At 61.6% G+C, this 13,672-nt stretch overlaps 2 protein-coding genes across 2 annotated transcripts; both read left to right on the forward strand.

Annotated features, from left to right (window-relative positions):
- Nucleotides 1–1,503: 1,503 nt before the first annotated feature.
- MADCAM1 (mucosal vascular addressin cell adhesion molecule 1) lies at nucleotides 1,504–4,893 on the forward strand. Its single transcript, XM_045542223.1, has 5 exons — nucleotides 1,504–1,579; nucleotides 1,880–2,152; nucleotides 2,441–2,770; nucleotides 3,532–3,789; nucleotides 4,528–4,893. The coding sequence occupies exons 1-5, from the start codon at nucleotides 1,504–1,506 to the stop codon at nucleotides 4,653–4,655; spliced, it is 1,065 nt and encodes a 354-aa protein (XP_045398179.1). The 3' UTR covers nucleotides 4,656–4,893.
- A 970-nt stretch (nucleotides 4,894–5,863) lies between these two features.
- Nucleotides 5,864–13,377, forward strand: TPGS1 (tubulin polyglutamylase complex subunit 1). Its single transcript, XM_045542231.1, has 2 exons — nucleotides 5,864–6,237; nucleotides 11,549–13,377. Exons 1-2 carry the CDS (start codon nucleotides 5,864–5,866, stop codon nucleotides 12,084–12,086), a joined length of 912 nt encoding a protein of 303 aa, XP_045398187.1. The 3' UTR covers nucleotides 12,087–13,377.
- The last annotated feature ends 295 nt before the right edge of the window (nucleotides 13,378–13,672 follow it).

The raw sequence follows: 13,672 nt of genomic DNA on the forward strand, positions 1-13,672 counted from the left end.
GCCTGGCGCCCAGTGACCCCTCCCCAGCTGCCTGGCAGGCTGTGGGGGCGGGAGGAAGCAGGGTCAGAGGCTGAGAAGTGGCCCATTCACCAGGCTCGCTGCCCCCTGCCCGGGTTAAGAGCCCAGCTTCCCGGGAAGGCCCAGCACCTCCGGCCTGGGGAGGGCCACACCTTTGAGTGTGCCTTCCTGAGAGGCCTTTCCGGGCACAGGCAGGAGGGAGGCTAGGCCCAAGGGAGACACTGCAGGAAGTTCACAGACATGGACCCTCACCTCACTGGGCCTTGGTTTCCTCCTTCTGCTCTGAGCCGCTCTGGGCCTCAGTTTCCCTCCTCTGGTCCCAGCCCCCCCTCTGGTCTGTTTCTGCCTCTGGCAGAAAAGAGGCTGAGAAGACAAAGGCTGGCAACACGTAGAAACCCCGTCTGCTGGCTGCGTGTCTTATTCCACAGCCAGGGAAACTGAGGCAAAAACAGGCACACCCTGAGGTGAGCAGAGGCCAAACCAGAACTGCTCCGTTCTTTTCTTCCTAGGTGCCTGCTGTGTAGGTGGTCTGGGGTCAGGGTGGGGGCCACTGCAGATAAGGTCCCCCTCCCCAAGTAGAGGGAGACAGTGACCTCATTACCTGGAGAAACTACAATGGGGCGGGGGAGGTGGCTGCAGAGGACCCTGAGAGACTGTTTGGGCAGAGACTGGGCAGGGAGAGGGAACAGCCTGTGCAAAGGCCCTGGGGCCCAGGAAGGGGACTGATTGTGCAGGGCTCCCTGCTGTCAGGAGCTTGGACTTTTCTCCTTTGCCCCCCAGGCAGTCTTGCAGGTATCAGCGTGCTCACAGGGGTGTTCCCAAGGCCATTCTGGGTGCCTGGTGGTGAACAAGCCCTGAAGGGAGCCCAGTGAGACGGGGACCAGTGTGAGGGCCTGGAAGAAAGTGTGGGTGGATTCAGGAGTGTTTGGAAGGTGAGGTTCCCAGGACTCGCTAGTGGCAGCTGTGAGTTGGGCCCGGCCGGGGTTCCCTCCGGACCCCTCTCGGGGTCCCCAGACGTGGGTCTCTGTGCAGAGCTGGAAACGAGGCTGCCTCCACCCCGGGGCTGCCCCTGCGGGTGTGATGGGGCGGGAGAGATGGGTACCGAGATGAGGGTGACTTTTCCCAGGTCTTGGAGGGCCTCACAGCTCCATGAGGAGACCCCACCCCACACGACACTGCCCGGCAGCTGCAGAGCAGGACACAGCTGCCCGGGAAAGTGAAAGCCTCGATCTGATCCGCTTCCATTCCCCGACCCCGACCCTCACCCGAGTCCTCGTCTTCCGATTCCAAGCGAGGCCTGGAACAGGTCCAAACCTGCGCGCCCGCCCGTCCTGACCTCAGCCCGGCCCGCCCACCCCACTTTTGGCCCCCAGCCCCTGACTCTCTGCCGCCTCCGGGGTCGGGGGTCAGGCCGGGAAAGCCCCCCGGGAATCCCCCGGGGCACCGCTATTTAAGCTGCGGGCCCGCGGGCAGAGGAGGGACAGCATGCGACGGGGCGGGGCGGTCCTGCTGGGTCTGTGCCTGGGCCTCCTGCGGCCCGGCCGCGGTGAGCGGAGCAGGGGCGGGGGGCCAGGGCACGGAGACAGCTTGGCAAAGAGGAAGGGGCTCGGAGAGGGGCTGGGGGCTCGCAGGGGCCAGCGGTGAAAGAGGAGGGTGGGGGCTCTGTGCCGCCGTCTGCCCCGCAGGGAAACAGGCTCCAGGCGGCCGGGGGTGGGGAGGGCCAAGGCATAGGCGGGGACCGGGCGGGGGCCCAGGCCAGGGGTCTGCGGTGGGGGCGGGGCTCAGGGAAGGTGGGGGCGGGGGTCCGCGAGTAGTGTCTGGGCAGCGCGGCCTCGAGGAGTGACCGCCGCTTCGGCCCCAGGCCAGCCCCTGCAGGTGGAGCCCCCGGAGCCGGTGGTGGCCGTGGCCCTGGGCGCGTCGCTGCAGTTCACCTGCCGCCTGGCCTGCGCGGGCTCCGGGGCGGCCGCGGTGCAGTGGCGGGGCCTGGACACCAGCCTGGGAGAGGTGCAGTCGGACTCGCGCCGCAGCGTGCTCACCGTGCGCAACGCCTCGCTGTCTGCGGCGGGCCCCCACGTGTGCGTGGGCTCCTGCGGGGACCAAACCTTCCAGAAGACTGTGCAGCTCGTGGTGTATGGTGAGGCGCATCCCTCCTCGCCGCCTTACCTCTACTCAAGGCTCCTTCCCTAGGAGCCTTCCGGATTGCCCACCCCGGCCCTTCTCCAAGCCTGGGTCGAAGCTCAGTCCCCACCAGGCCCCTGGCCTTCACTGCCCCCCAGGCCCTGCCCAACCTTCCAGGGCTGGCCCTGGACCCCTCCCCTGCTCCTCACAATCTGGCCGAGGGGGTGTGGTTGCTGAGTCTGCACAAACTGTTCCCTCTTCCTGTTCAGCAGCTCAGCCCCAGCCTCCCACCCTCCATCCACAGCCTTCCCGGACCAGCTGAGCGTCTCCCCAGCGACCCTGGTGCCTGGGGTGGACCGGGAGGTGGCCTGCACAGCCCACAAGGTCATGCCTGTGGGCTCTGATGTCCTCTCCTTCTCCCTGCTCCTGGGGGACCGGGAACTGGAAGGGGTACAGACTCTGGGCCCCCCTGAGGTGGAGGAGGAGGAGCCCCAGGAGGATGAGGATTCGCTGTTCCACGTGACAGAGCGCTGGCTGCTGCCCCCACTGGGGACCCCAAACCTGCCTGCACTGCACTGCCAGGCCACCATGAGGCTGCCCGGCGTGGAGCTCAGCCACCGCCGGGCCATTCCAGGTGAGTCCCCCAGGGAAGTGGGCACAGGCAGGCCCTCCCACTCAAGAGCCTTGACGGGGGACCTGAGCTGTGGGGCATGGGGAAGACTGGATTCGACCTTTAGTCTGTTCCCCTGTGGCAGCCAGAGCCATGTTAATCCAACAGATATCTACTGAGAACCTATCCTGTGCCATCCCTCCTCTGCCCACAGCCCTCCATGGCTCCCACCTCCCTTGGGGCAACTCCAAGTCCTCCCTGAGTCCCACCAGGCCCAGGCCCTGCACAACCTGCCCCGTCACTTCTCTGTCTTCACCTCCTCCCTCTCTCCCTCCCTCACTCCAATCCAACCACACAGGCCTCCTATGCACCAAGCATGGTCCTGCCTCAGGGCCTTCGCTTGTGCTGTGCTTTGCCTGGAATGCTCTTCCCCCAGGTCTCTTCACTGTTCCCTCTTCCCCTCCCTCAGCTCTCTACTTGACTGTCACTCTCTCAATGAAGCTCCCCGACCTCCCTTTTTAAAGGAGGGAAGTGGGGGGACTCTCACCCCTTTCACAATTGAGGAAACTGAGGCACATGGCTATTAACAAACCTGTTCAAGATGCTGCGGCTGGTAACTGCGGGTCCAGGCCTCCTACCCACTGTGATGCACTTTGATTCACCCAAGTGGTTCACAAAAGGGGCTTGGAGAGGTTCTGGTCCAATCCCATTTTCCAGATGGGGAAACTGAGGCAGGAGGGGCAGGCCCAGGGCAGCAGGGGAAAAAAACGCTGCACTGTTGCCAGTCCTACACAGCCTGACCTCCCCGGAGCTGCCCAACATGACCTCCCTGAAGACCCCTGATGCAACCTCCCCGGAGCCCCTCTACTTGACCTCCCCAGAGCCCCTCAACACGACCTCACCAGAGTCCCCGAACACAGCCTCATTGGAGCCCCCTGACATGATCTCCCCGGAGGCACCCCCCAAGCAGGGCTCCATGGGGACTTGCTGCCCTGAGATCCGCCAGGCTGTGCCCACAGAGGGAGGAGTGGCCCCCAAAAGCTGTGAGTTCTGCTGCCTGGGGAGGGCTGGGAGGGACTCCTTGGATCAAAACTTTAGATGAGAAATTGCCCAGCCTCGGTTTCCCCATCTGTCCAGTGGGCTTCCCTGACTCTGGGTCCTCTGTAAATTTCAGGGACTGTGTAGATTTCAAAGCACTTTGTAAATTCTAAGCTTTATAGACCAGAACAACATATGGGATAGAAACAGAAATAAAATGCAGCCACATCGGTCATTTCAAATTTAAAAGTAAAAATAAGTGTGATAGTGTATTTTATTGAGCCCAATATATCCCAAGTATTATCATTTCAATATGCAATCAATATAGAAATGTGTGAAGAGGTGGCTCACACCTGTAATCCTAGCACTCTGGGAGGCCGAGGCAGGAGGATGGCTTGAGGCCAGGAGCTAGACACCAGCCTGAGCAAGAGCGACACCCCATCTTCACTAAAAGAAAAGAAAAAAAAAAAGCGTGAAGGAGATATTTTACATAAGTTTTCTTTCCAAACTAAGTCTTCAAAGTGCAGTGTGATTTGCATGCTGACAGCACTTTCTGTTCAAAGGTTGGCGGTGGCAAGTGGTCACCTTGCTGGACTGCCCACTTCTAAACTGTAATATCCTGTGTAGCTTTCAGAAGCTCTGCTGTATAAAGTTCTTAGTGAAATTTCAGGGAACTCAGTAAATCCGAAGCACTTTGTAGACTCTGCTGGGCTCTGACCGTTGCTCTCTCCTGCGCCTCCCAGCGCCCAGCCCGGGGCCTGCCCAGCTGCCCACGGACTTGTGGACGGGCAGTGTGGTGCTGGCCCTGCTGCTCCTGTCCTTCATTGCCTACCGCCTGCGGAAACACTGCCGCTGCCCGGACTCTGGCTGAGGACAACGGCCACCTGCCAGCTTCTCCGCGGCTCCCCCTCCCAGAGTCAACCTGGGCCGGATGATGGGAGACCCACCGGACAGAGCAGCCCCTCCTGAGCAGCCAGCCTTTCCCTCCACCCAGTTGAGACCAGAGAATGTTTGGGGCCTGACCATGGGTGCCCGGCACGCTCAGGCGCTCCAGCTGGTTGTGTCCCCAGTGGGGCTCCTGGGGAGCCCACTCCCCCAACTGTCCAGGCATGAAAAATAAAGGGCGTTTGGTCTGACCTTTGGTGACTCCTGTCGTGGTCCACAGATGCAGGACCCCTCTGCACAGCTCTCACCTGCACAAGGTGACTCCCGGGAGGGGCAGGGATGTACACGCCCAGCCTCAGCCCCATCTAGCCGGCGGAGCGAGCTCTGCCTGGGGTGGGAAAGTGCCAGGGCCTTGTGCATTTCCCTGGGTCAGGAGCTTAACAGATAACCAGGAGTCCAGCAAGGAAGTGGGAGGAGTATTTGGCGGGGATAGCCTGGGCAAAGCGGCAGAGGCGGCTCATCAAGGGACTGCAGGTCTTCCGGGGTGGCCGGGGCTAGAGGGCGGCTGGCAAGGAGGTCAGTGACGAAGAGCTGTAGATGTCAGCCCGGACAGGAGGGACGGCGGCCAGAGGTACTGGGGAGCTACGAGAGACTTTAGAGCTGCAGAGCACGCGGCGTTAGAAAGAGCCCTCTGGCGGTCGGGACGGGTAACAGCCCGGGACGGAGCCTCGCGAGCACGTATCGGCTGCCAAGCTGGGTGGAGTCTGCGGGGGCCCAGCTCGACCTCCAGCGCAGCTGGAGCGCAGATGAACACCTGGGTCCGTGGGCGGAGCTCCGTCCATGCTCGCGCACGCTCAGTCGGCCTTCTCCGGTAACCAGGGAGAGTGGTTGCTAGGAGACCATGAGAGCTAAGGCATCGCCTACTACCAAGATGGCAAGCAACCGGGCTTCAGGCCAGAAACCGAGACCTTCCTAGGTAGCCATTTTAAAGTCTGGCAAAATTCACATTCCGGGCTGAAGCCAGGAGGGCCAACCAGTAAATATAAAGAAGGAAAAGAAGACAGAAAGCCACTAAGGGGCTAGGCGAAAAGGGTAACGTGCTCCTGTCATTTCCTAGAGTCTCCCAGAGGGAATCAGGGCTGCCCATGCCCTTAACAAAAAGGACCGCCCCAGGGCGCCAGCGTTCGGTGGGATATGGCGGTACTTCCGGTCCCGCTGCCCTCAGCGAAGATGGCGGCAGTAGAGAAGCGGCGGCCGGCGGTGGTCCCGGCGGCCAATTTCGCCGACAGCGGCCGGCCGTCGGTGTCCCGGGCGGCGGCGGCGGCCGAGAGCGAGGAGGACTTCTTGCGGCAGGTCGGCGTGACGGAGATGCTGCGCGCAGCCCTGCTGAAGGTGCTGGAGGCGCGGCCCGAGGAGCCGATCGCCTTCCTGGCGCACTACTTCGAGAACATGGGCCTCCGCTCGCCCGCGAACGGCGGCGCCGGGGAGCCCCCGGGCCAGCTCCTGCTGCAGCAGCAGCGCCTGGGCCGCGCGCTCTGGCACCTGCGCCTGGCCCACCACTCCCAGAGGTGCGCGTCGGGCCGCCGGTTGCGGGGGTGGGGGGGTGGACTGCAACTCCCGGCGTGCCCCGCGCAGCTGCCCACCCACAGCGCCGGCGCAGGGCGCGGAGCCTGCTGGGAGTTGTAGTCCGCGGCGCCCTGGCTGGGCCAGGTGAGCTCCGGGTCCCCGCTGCAGTCGGGCGGGGGCGGTTTCTGCCGGCTGGGCCTTTTGTGATGCCTTTGGCCGGTGCTGGGTTCCCGCCGGCAGCCCGGGATTTTGAAAATCGTGGAGTGCGGGATGAGCGAGCCCTGCGAGTGGGCCGGGACGAGGATGTTCACCTGACCGCAGGCGGAGACGGGCGGGGACGGTGCCAGCTGCCTGTGTTTCTGGCGGGGACAACTCTGAGTGCGGAAGGTGGCCGAGAAGCAGGTGGGGGTGAGGAGCGGGTGGGGATGACCGTCGGCGGCAAGGTGGGTTGGGCAGAAGCCGTCTGACCTGCAGCCCCAACCCGAGGTGGTGCCTGGGTGTGGGCTGGTGTCGTTGGCGGGGGCGCTCCCCAGAAGCAAAGCCTGAGGGAGGCATTTGCGTGGGAGTGATTTTTACAAGGGGGTTCACCCAGGAGAACCCGCAAGGGTGTGGGAGGAGCAGGGCCGGGAAGGACGCCAAGCAAAGGTGGGGAGCTGAGGCCATCCAGGGGGCTGTAAACACCAGGGCAGCCCTCCCTGGAGAGTCCCAGAGAAGCTGGGGACCAGAGGGAGAAAGGGTGGGAGGGCAGGGCTTCAGAGCAGAACACCAGCATCTCCACCTCAGGGGCTGGCCGGATGGGGGTCCACCCCGAGATGGGGGTCCACCCCGAGATGGGGATCTGGGTGAGGAGTAGGCTGACTGGCAGGAGGCGGAGACTGGGTGGCTCTGAAGGCCCAGGATGAGCTGGGCCTGGGCTGCAAGGGAGTGTGCAAGGACAAGCCCAGAGGGTCAGTGCAGCCCATTACGGAGACGGGAGGCCACTGGTTTGGGGAAGTCACAAGAGTGGCTTGGAAAGGCTTGGGGATCATTTTGTCAGGGGGCCAGGAGAAACCTCACAGCAGGAGGGTGGACGGAAGGGTCAGCAACTGAGACGGGACTGGGACAGGAGATTGTAAACTGAGAGGCATCACGAAGGCTTTAGGAAGGAAGAGACAGGCTCAGGACCATGCTCTGAGGGGCCTCAGCCTTGGAGGGCCACAAAAAAGGACAGGAAGGCAAGACCAGAGATGAAGGGAGGAAGCAGGTGAAAGCGGCATCCTGGGACAGCCAGAAGAGACTCTGCCAAGGAGGAAAAGGGGTCAGTGGCAGGGCCAACATGTGTGGTTGTTCAAGTCAAGCACTGCACAAGCCACTCACCCCATAGACATCGCAGATGAGGATGTTTATATTAATTTCCCAGGGCTGTGGTAACAAATTATGACAAATTTGGTGGCTCCAGGGGAGGATCCTTCCTACCTCTCCCAGCTTCGGGGGGCTGCTGGCAATCTGGCTTGTGGCTGCATCGCTCTGATGTGCCTCCGTCATCACATGGCCTGCTCTGTGTCCCTCTGTCCTCTCTTACAAGGACACCAGCCACTGGATCAGGGCTCGCCCCACTCCAGTGTGACTTCGTCTTAACTAGTGACATCTGCAAAGACCCTATTTCCAAATAAAGTCCCACTCTGAGGTTCTGGGTGGACATAAATTTGGGAGAACTCGTCATGTCAGGACAGGCCATTGGGGCTGTTGGCTGGAGGCAGTTCACAACAGCCGGGGAAGTCGGAGGAGTAGCAGGGCTAGCGGCGGTGCTGGCGGCAGACACGTCTGGGCCCCTGGGCTCATGGGTCTCCCCAGAGACGAAGCCAGGGGTGAACTCAGAAGACAGCCTCACCAGGCCTCAGCAGCATCTGGTTTTGTGCTCACGGGAGCCAGGCCAGCTCTTGTCCTCCCAGCGGGCAATCAGGAGCCCCTCACCGTCACCTGGCAGGCCAGGAGCAGAAGCCGAGAGCCAGGCAGCTTCACCGCCACTCTGCTGGGCATGTGCCCCCTGGTGCTGAGGGGTTGACTGAGGCTGCTCTTGGTCATCAGATTTGGGGAGAAGTTGCCCCAGATCCTCTCTGCCCGTGTGTCTGAGAAATGGAAAGTAATAGCCACATCCCTGTCAGCCTCTAAGGCCACCCCCCCCCAGCACAAACACAGATCTAAAGTGACATGCTGAAGGCCAGACAGCACCAAGGCACAGCCGGAGTCAGGCCCAAGAAGTGCAGTCCCCAAGGCCTCCTCCTGAGCCACCAAGTCGCTCTTGTAGCACCGATAGCTGCACTGTCCCTGTGCACACAGCACCAGCAGGCCTAGGCCAAGGTCCTCAGCCTCAGTCGCTCTCTGGGGCGGCGTCCTGGGCACTGCAGAGGGCTGAGCATCCCTGCCCCCACTCCATGCCCAGGGCACCCCCCAGCCCAGCAGTGACAACCACAGGTGTCCCCAGACATCACCCAGGGTGTCCTGGGGGCAATATCATCGCCCCTTGAGAACTGCTAGTCAGGTTAAAGGTTAAAAGCACGTCTCCCATGTCTTGTTCTGGAGACTTTCCATAAACATAATTTTTTTTTCCTTAACAAATGCTCACATGCTTCACAGACTGCTCTGTGTAGGCACTGACCCAGACGGAGCCCTCCCGAGTGCAGACAGGGGACCCAAGGCCCAGAGACCAGGGTCACATGGCAGAGCTGAGTTCAGGCCCAGGCTTGCGTGAGCCCAGAGCTCGCTGCCTTCCCCCGAGCACTCAGAGTGGAGCCCCCAGGCACAGATACTAGCAGCTTAGAAGTTACGTCTTCCAAAGTCCCTCTTCACGGGTCTGACCTCCCTGGCTATAATCAGCCCATGGGGCCAGGAGCAAATGACAAACAGCATTTGTACAGCTGGCTGACCCCAGCCCTGGTTACGGCGTGCAGTGCGCACAGGCACTGTCGTGGGCACCTGGCACAAACTCCGATCTTCCGTCCTCACGAGAATCCCAAGGTGCAGAGATCAGGACCCTCACCCCTGGGTGTGAAAGCTGGGCTCAGAGAGGCAGTGACTTGCCTGGAACTCAGCGAGGAGACAGGAAAGGGAAAGAGGGATGGTCGAAGGCAGGTCTGGGCCGGGTGCAGAGCCCTGCACACCCAGGTGCCGCCTGCAGAGCGAGTGAGTCAGTGCCCGGTCCTGGCAGGGAGGCCCAGGGCGCAGAGTTAGGTGAATCTTGGCCACACACAAATCAGTGAGGAGGGGCCACGTCACACCACAGTGACAGCCCCAAAGCCCCGGTGGCTGTATCACAGCCAAGGTTCTCTTCTTGCTCACACCACAGGGTCAGTGAGGGGCTCCGCTCCTGCTGTCCTGACTTGGGCTTACACAGCCTTGGCAACGAGGAATAATTCAATGGCTCTAGAAATTCCCACTGGGTGTGGACCACACTTCGCTGGCACTCACATTTCCATGGCAAAGGAAGTCCCATGGCTCAGCCCAACTTCTAAGGGGTGGAGAAGTTTGTGGGAAGACTTGGTGGGCAGTGCCATGGGTACCAGCCTTCAAGATACCCCCGGGAGCCTCACCTCCTAGGGTTCAGTCCCCGCCACGTTGAAGCCACCTGCCACAGCAGGACATCGTGGGCCTTGCTCGGGGCAGCCAGCCACATGGCCTAAGGAAGCCCGAGGGGATGGCCATGAGTGAGGAACTGAAGCTCCTGCCAAGAGTGGCCCCAGCTCAGCCTGCGTGTGAGTGAGCCACCCCAGAAGTCAGACTTCGGGGGACAGTAGCCACAGCTGATGTCCTGACTGCAGCCATATGAGAGGGACCCAGAAGCCGTGTGACAGGACATGTCTGTTGTGGTTTTCAGGGCGCTAGGTTTGGGGGTGTAATCGCAGCAATAAATCAGTGACTCAAGGCAGACATCCTGAAACATCCTTTTCCTGGCGGCATGGGTTAACAGTCCCAGCCCCTGAGAGGGTTGTGGAGAGGCGTCAGTGGGCTGCCTCGGGCAACCGCACTGGCGTCCACAAGTGCCCAGCACTGCATGAGGGCCGTGCGTGGGGCCTTTAATACTCGGGAAGAAAAAGGAGCCTGTAGCCAGCTGGTCCCGGAACTGAGTCCTGGCTGGGAGGGAGATACCCAGGCCCCTGCCCTGGGCTGCAGCAATGGTGACCTGAGTGGCAGTGTCCACCCAGCACCCACCTGGGTGGGCCGTGGAAGGTGGCACCTCGGTGTGAACCTGCCCTCCTCACCGTGGAGCTGGGCGCCTGGAAAGGATGAGTGCCCGCCTAGGGGTCGACCACTTCCTCACTGAGACCCATGGCCAGACCACAGCCTGCCCTGAGCCTCAGTTTCCCTGTATGTCATAGTGGAAATGACAGCAGGGCACTAGCACCGGACACTGTACAGTTAATGCGATGAGGGGAGTGAAGTAGCCCCCCACTAACCGCTGTGCTCCCTGCCACCCTCATGCCCTCCACAGGATGCCCACAGCACAGGTGTGGCACGCAGTAGCACCTCAGGGAGGCTCAGGTGCCCACCTTGGAGCTGGCAGCCGGGCTGATGGGCTTTTCAGTGGAGGGCTAGAAAGTAAACGTTTTCAGCTCAGTGGGTAATCTCCCTCGTGACCATGTGACTCTGCTGTCGTAGCGTGAAGCAGCCACAGGTGACACGTCAGTGAGCTGGCGTGGCTGTTCCAATAAAATTTTATTTACAAAAGCAGGCAGTGGCCGGATCTGACCCCCGGACTCCTGCCTGTGGGATGTGGGGAGAGAGAAACTGACCTATGATAAATGCTGAGCAGCCACTCCACATGTGCAGCATGGTTGCTGCAGGGGGCAGACACCCCAAACAGACGCCTGGTGGCGGATTCAGCAGGGGCTGATTGGGCACCCACTGTGTGCCGGGCAGGGTTCTAGACAGGAGGGCTGTGACAGTGACTGACAGATTAGTGCCCGGCCCTCATGGGGCTGACGATGCTAAGATTTAGCAAGTCAGATGGTGAGAACTGCTAGGAAGAAAAAGGCAGAAGGCCAGGGGCGTGGTGGCTCACGCCTGTGATCCCAGCACTTTAGGAGGCTGAGGCAGGAGGATCACTTGAGGTCAGGAGCTGAAGTCTGCAGTGAGCTGTGATACCACTGCACTCCAGCCTGGGCGACGGAGCAAGACCCTGTCTCAAGAAAAAAGAAAAGAAAAGGAGGGAAGGGGATTGGGGAAGGCAGCGAGCAGGGCAAGGGTTGGGAGGCTGGAGCGAAGGGCAGGAGGAGGAGGGGGTGGGAGGAGGAGGGATGCTGGCCCTGCAGCTGCCCAACACCCCCTCCCCTGCAGGACTGCCTTCAACAACAACGTTGGTGTGGCCTATGAGTGCCTGAGCGCCAGCGGGCGCAAGAAGAAGCCAGGGCTGGACGGGCGCACCTACAGCGAGCTGCTCAAGCGCATCTGCAGGGACGGCGAGGCCCCAGAGGAGGTTGTGGCACCCCTGCTGCGCAAGATCCAGTGCCGCGACCACGAGGCCGTGCCACTGGACGTGTTTCGAGCTGGCATGCTCACCTGCTTCGTGCTGCTGGAGTTTGTGGCGCGGGCCAGCGCCCTTTTCCAGCTGCTGGAGGGCCCAGCTGTGGCTGTGGCCGACCGCCGCGTGGGCCAGGCTGTGCTGGACACCCTGGAGGGCGCCCTGCAGGCCAGCGACAACAGCGCTGCGCCCGCCTGCTACCTGGAGGCCGGCTCACGCCTGGGGCCAGACAGCCTGGCACTGGCCATGGACCGTGCCATGTCGGGGCGGCGGCCCAGCTCCCCCATGACCCGCGAGGAGTTCCTGGAGAAGGCGGCTGCCCTCTTCATCGCCAAGGTCAAGCCGGTGGGCTAAGCCCTGCCTGGGCCCAGCTAGGCCCCTCCTGGGCAGAATATGGATTCGGGACCAGGGCTGGGGCGTCCCTGCAGGCAGGGGGTGCAGCGCCTCCCCCTCACCCAGATCAGGATGTGGGCCAATACCCAGCCCTGGGGAGGAGGCCGGGCTCCCAGGAACAGAAGCTCCCTCCCCACACAACTGCCTGCCTCCCCAGCCCCTCCACCCACGCAGGGCCCCTGCCCAGCAGTAACAAAATCCATTGCAGAGGCTGACCCTGGCGTGTGTGCACGTGCTCCCACCTCCCAGCCCCATCCTTGATGGCAGAGGACACCCCTCCACAGCAGCTGGAGGAGGCGCCAGGGTGCCCCAGCAAGGTCCTGCTGGGGGGCAAGGGCTGAGTGGCACCACCGGCTCCTCTGCAATACAGGACCTTGTCCCTCCAGGGACAGGACCCTTCCCAAGGGTCCTTCCTGGGCCTCAGTTTCCCCAGCTGTCAAACAAAGAGGTCAGCTTGACAGATGACAGCAACATTGATGACAGTAACAGCTCAGACACCTTCGGGCAACCACAGCATCTTGCCCGACTCTCACCACAGCCCCGTGGGGAAGGTAAATTGCTGCCTGCACTTGGCAGACTGGTGGAGGGTCACACCCCACCAGTGGCTGGGCAGGGATTTGAGCCTGGGGTCCAGAACACACACCCATGCTGCCTGCTGCTGGGCCCATTGGGACCCCCGTGACCCGTGGGAGCCCCCTGAGCCTCCACCAGGCACCCTGGGTGCACCCCCACCCAGTGGGACCACTTGGACAGAGAATTCTGTAGGGAGCAAGAAGGGCCAGTCCGGAATCGGATTCCCAGCTCGGAACAGTTCCTGGCAGATGACGTCACACTCTGCCTCAGTCTGCCCCTCTGTTACATGGGCTCATGACTGCCCCTATTCTGACTGAGGGAGACCCCAGGGAACACAACCTTTACAGTTTCCACAAGCTGCACAATGGCAGGGACCCCCCCCCAATATTCCTGTTCCCAGCACCAAGAAAAGGGAGGCAAAGTGTGGGCAGTCGATGAACCAATGCACGACTGGATCCTGGAGGATCTCGTTTCCCAAAAATAGCCATGATGATATTTCCATTACTGCTCTTCCACAGTCCAGAGGTAGAACTCGTTTCTCATCCTCTCGGCCGCCAGCGGCTTTGCCTGGCTTTGCCTCGGGACTCGTGTGCCGAGGAAGCCCCTGCACGGGCGCGTGTGCCAACCGGCAGCTCCTGCTTTGCAGATTAGTGAGCTAAATAAATGTTGTCGTAACTTACTAAGTTTCAGAGTGCTTTGTCACACAGCACTAGGTGAGTATGAGCAAAGAGCACCCACTCCCTAAGTGTCACCTGTTAGGACTGACATACTGAGCGCCTGCACACGGAAGAGCTGGGAACAACGTGGCCGATGTCCCTGCCCTCCTGGAACCACAGGCAGGCCGACTACAGTCAGCTCTCAGTACTGAACTGTTCTAGACACCAGGACAGGGACGCAGGGCCCAGGAGGCTCCATCCACCTCCTGGGGCAGACGGCAGACAAGAGTGGCTGGCCAGGGGATACACAAGTTGGTC

Source organism: Lemur catta, chromosome 1, assembly GCF_020740605.2.
Source record: "Lemur catta isolate mLemCat1 chromosome 1, mLemCat1.pri, whole genome shotgun sequence".
Lineage (NCBI taxonomy): Eukaryota > Metazoa > Chordata > Mammalia > Primates > Lemuridae > Lemur > Lemur catta.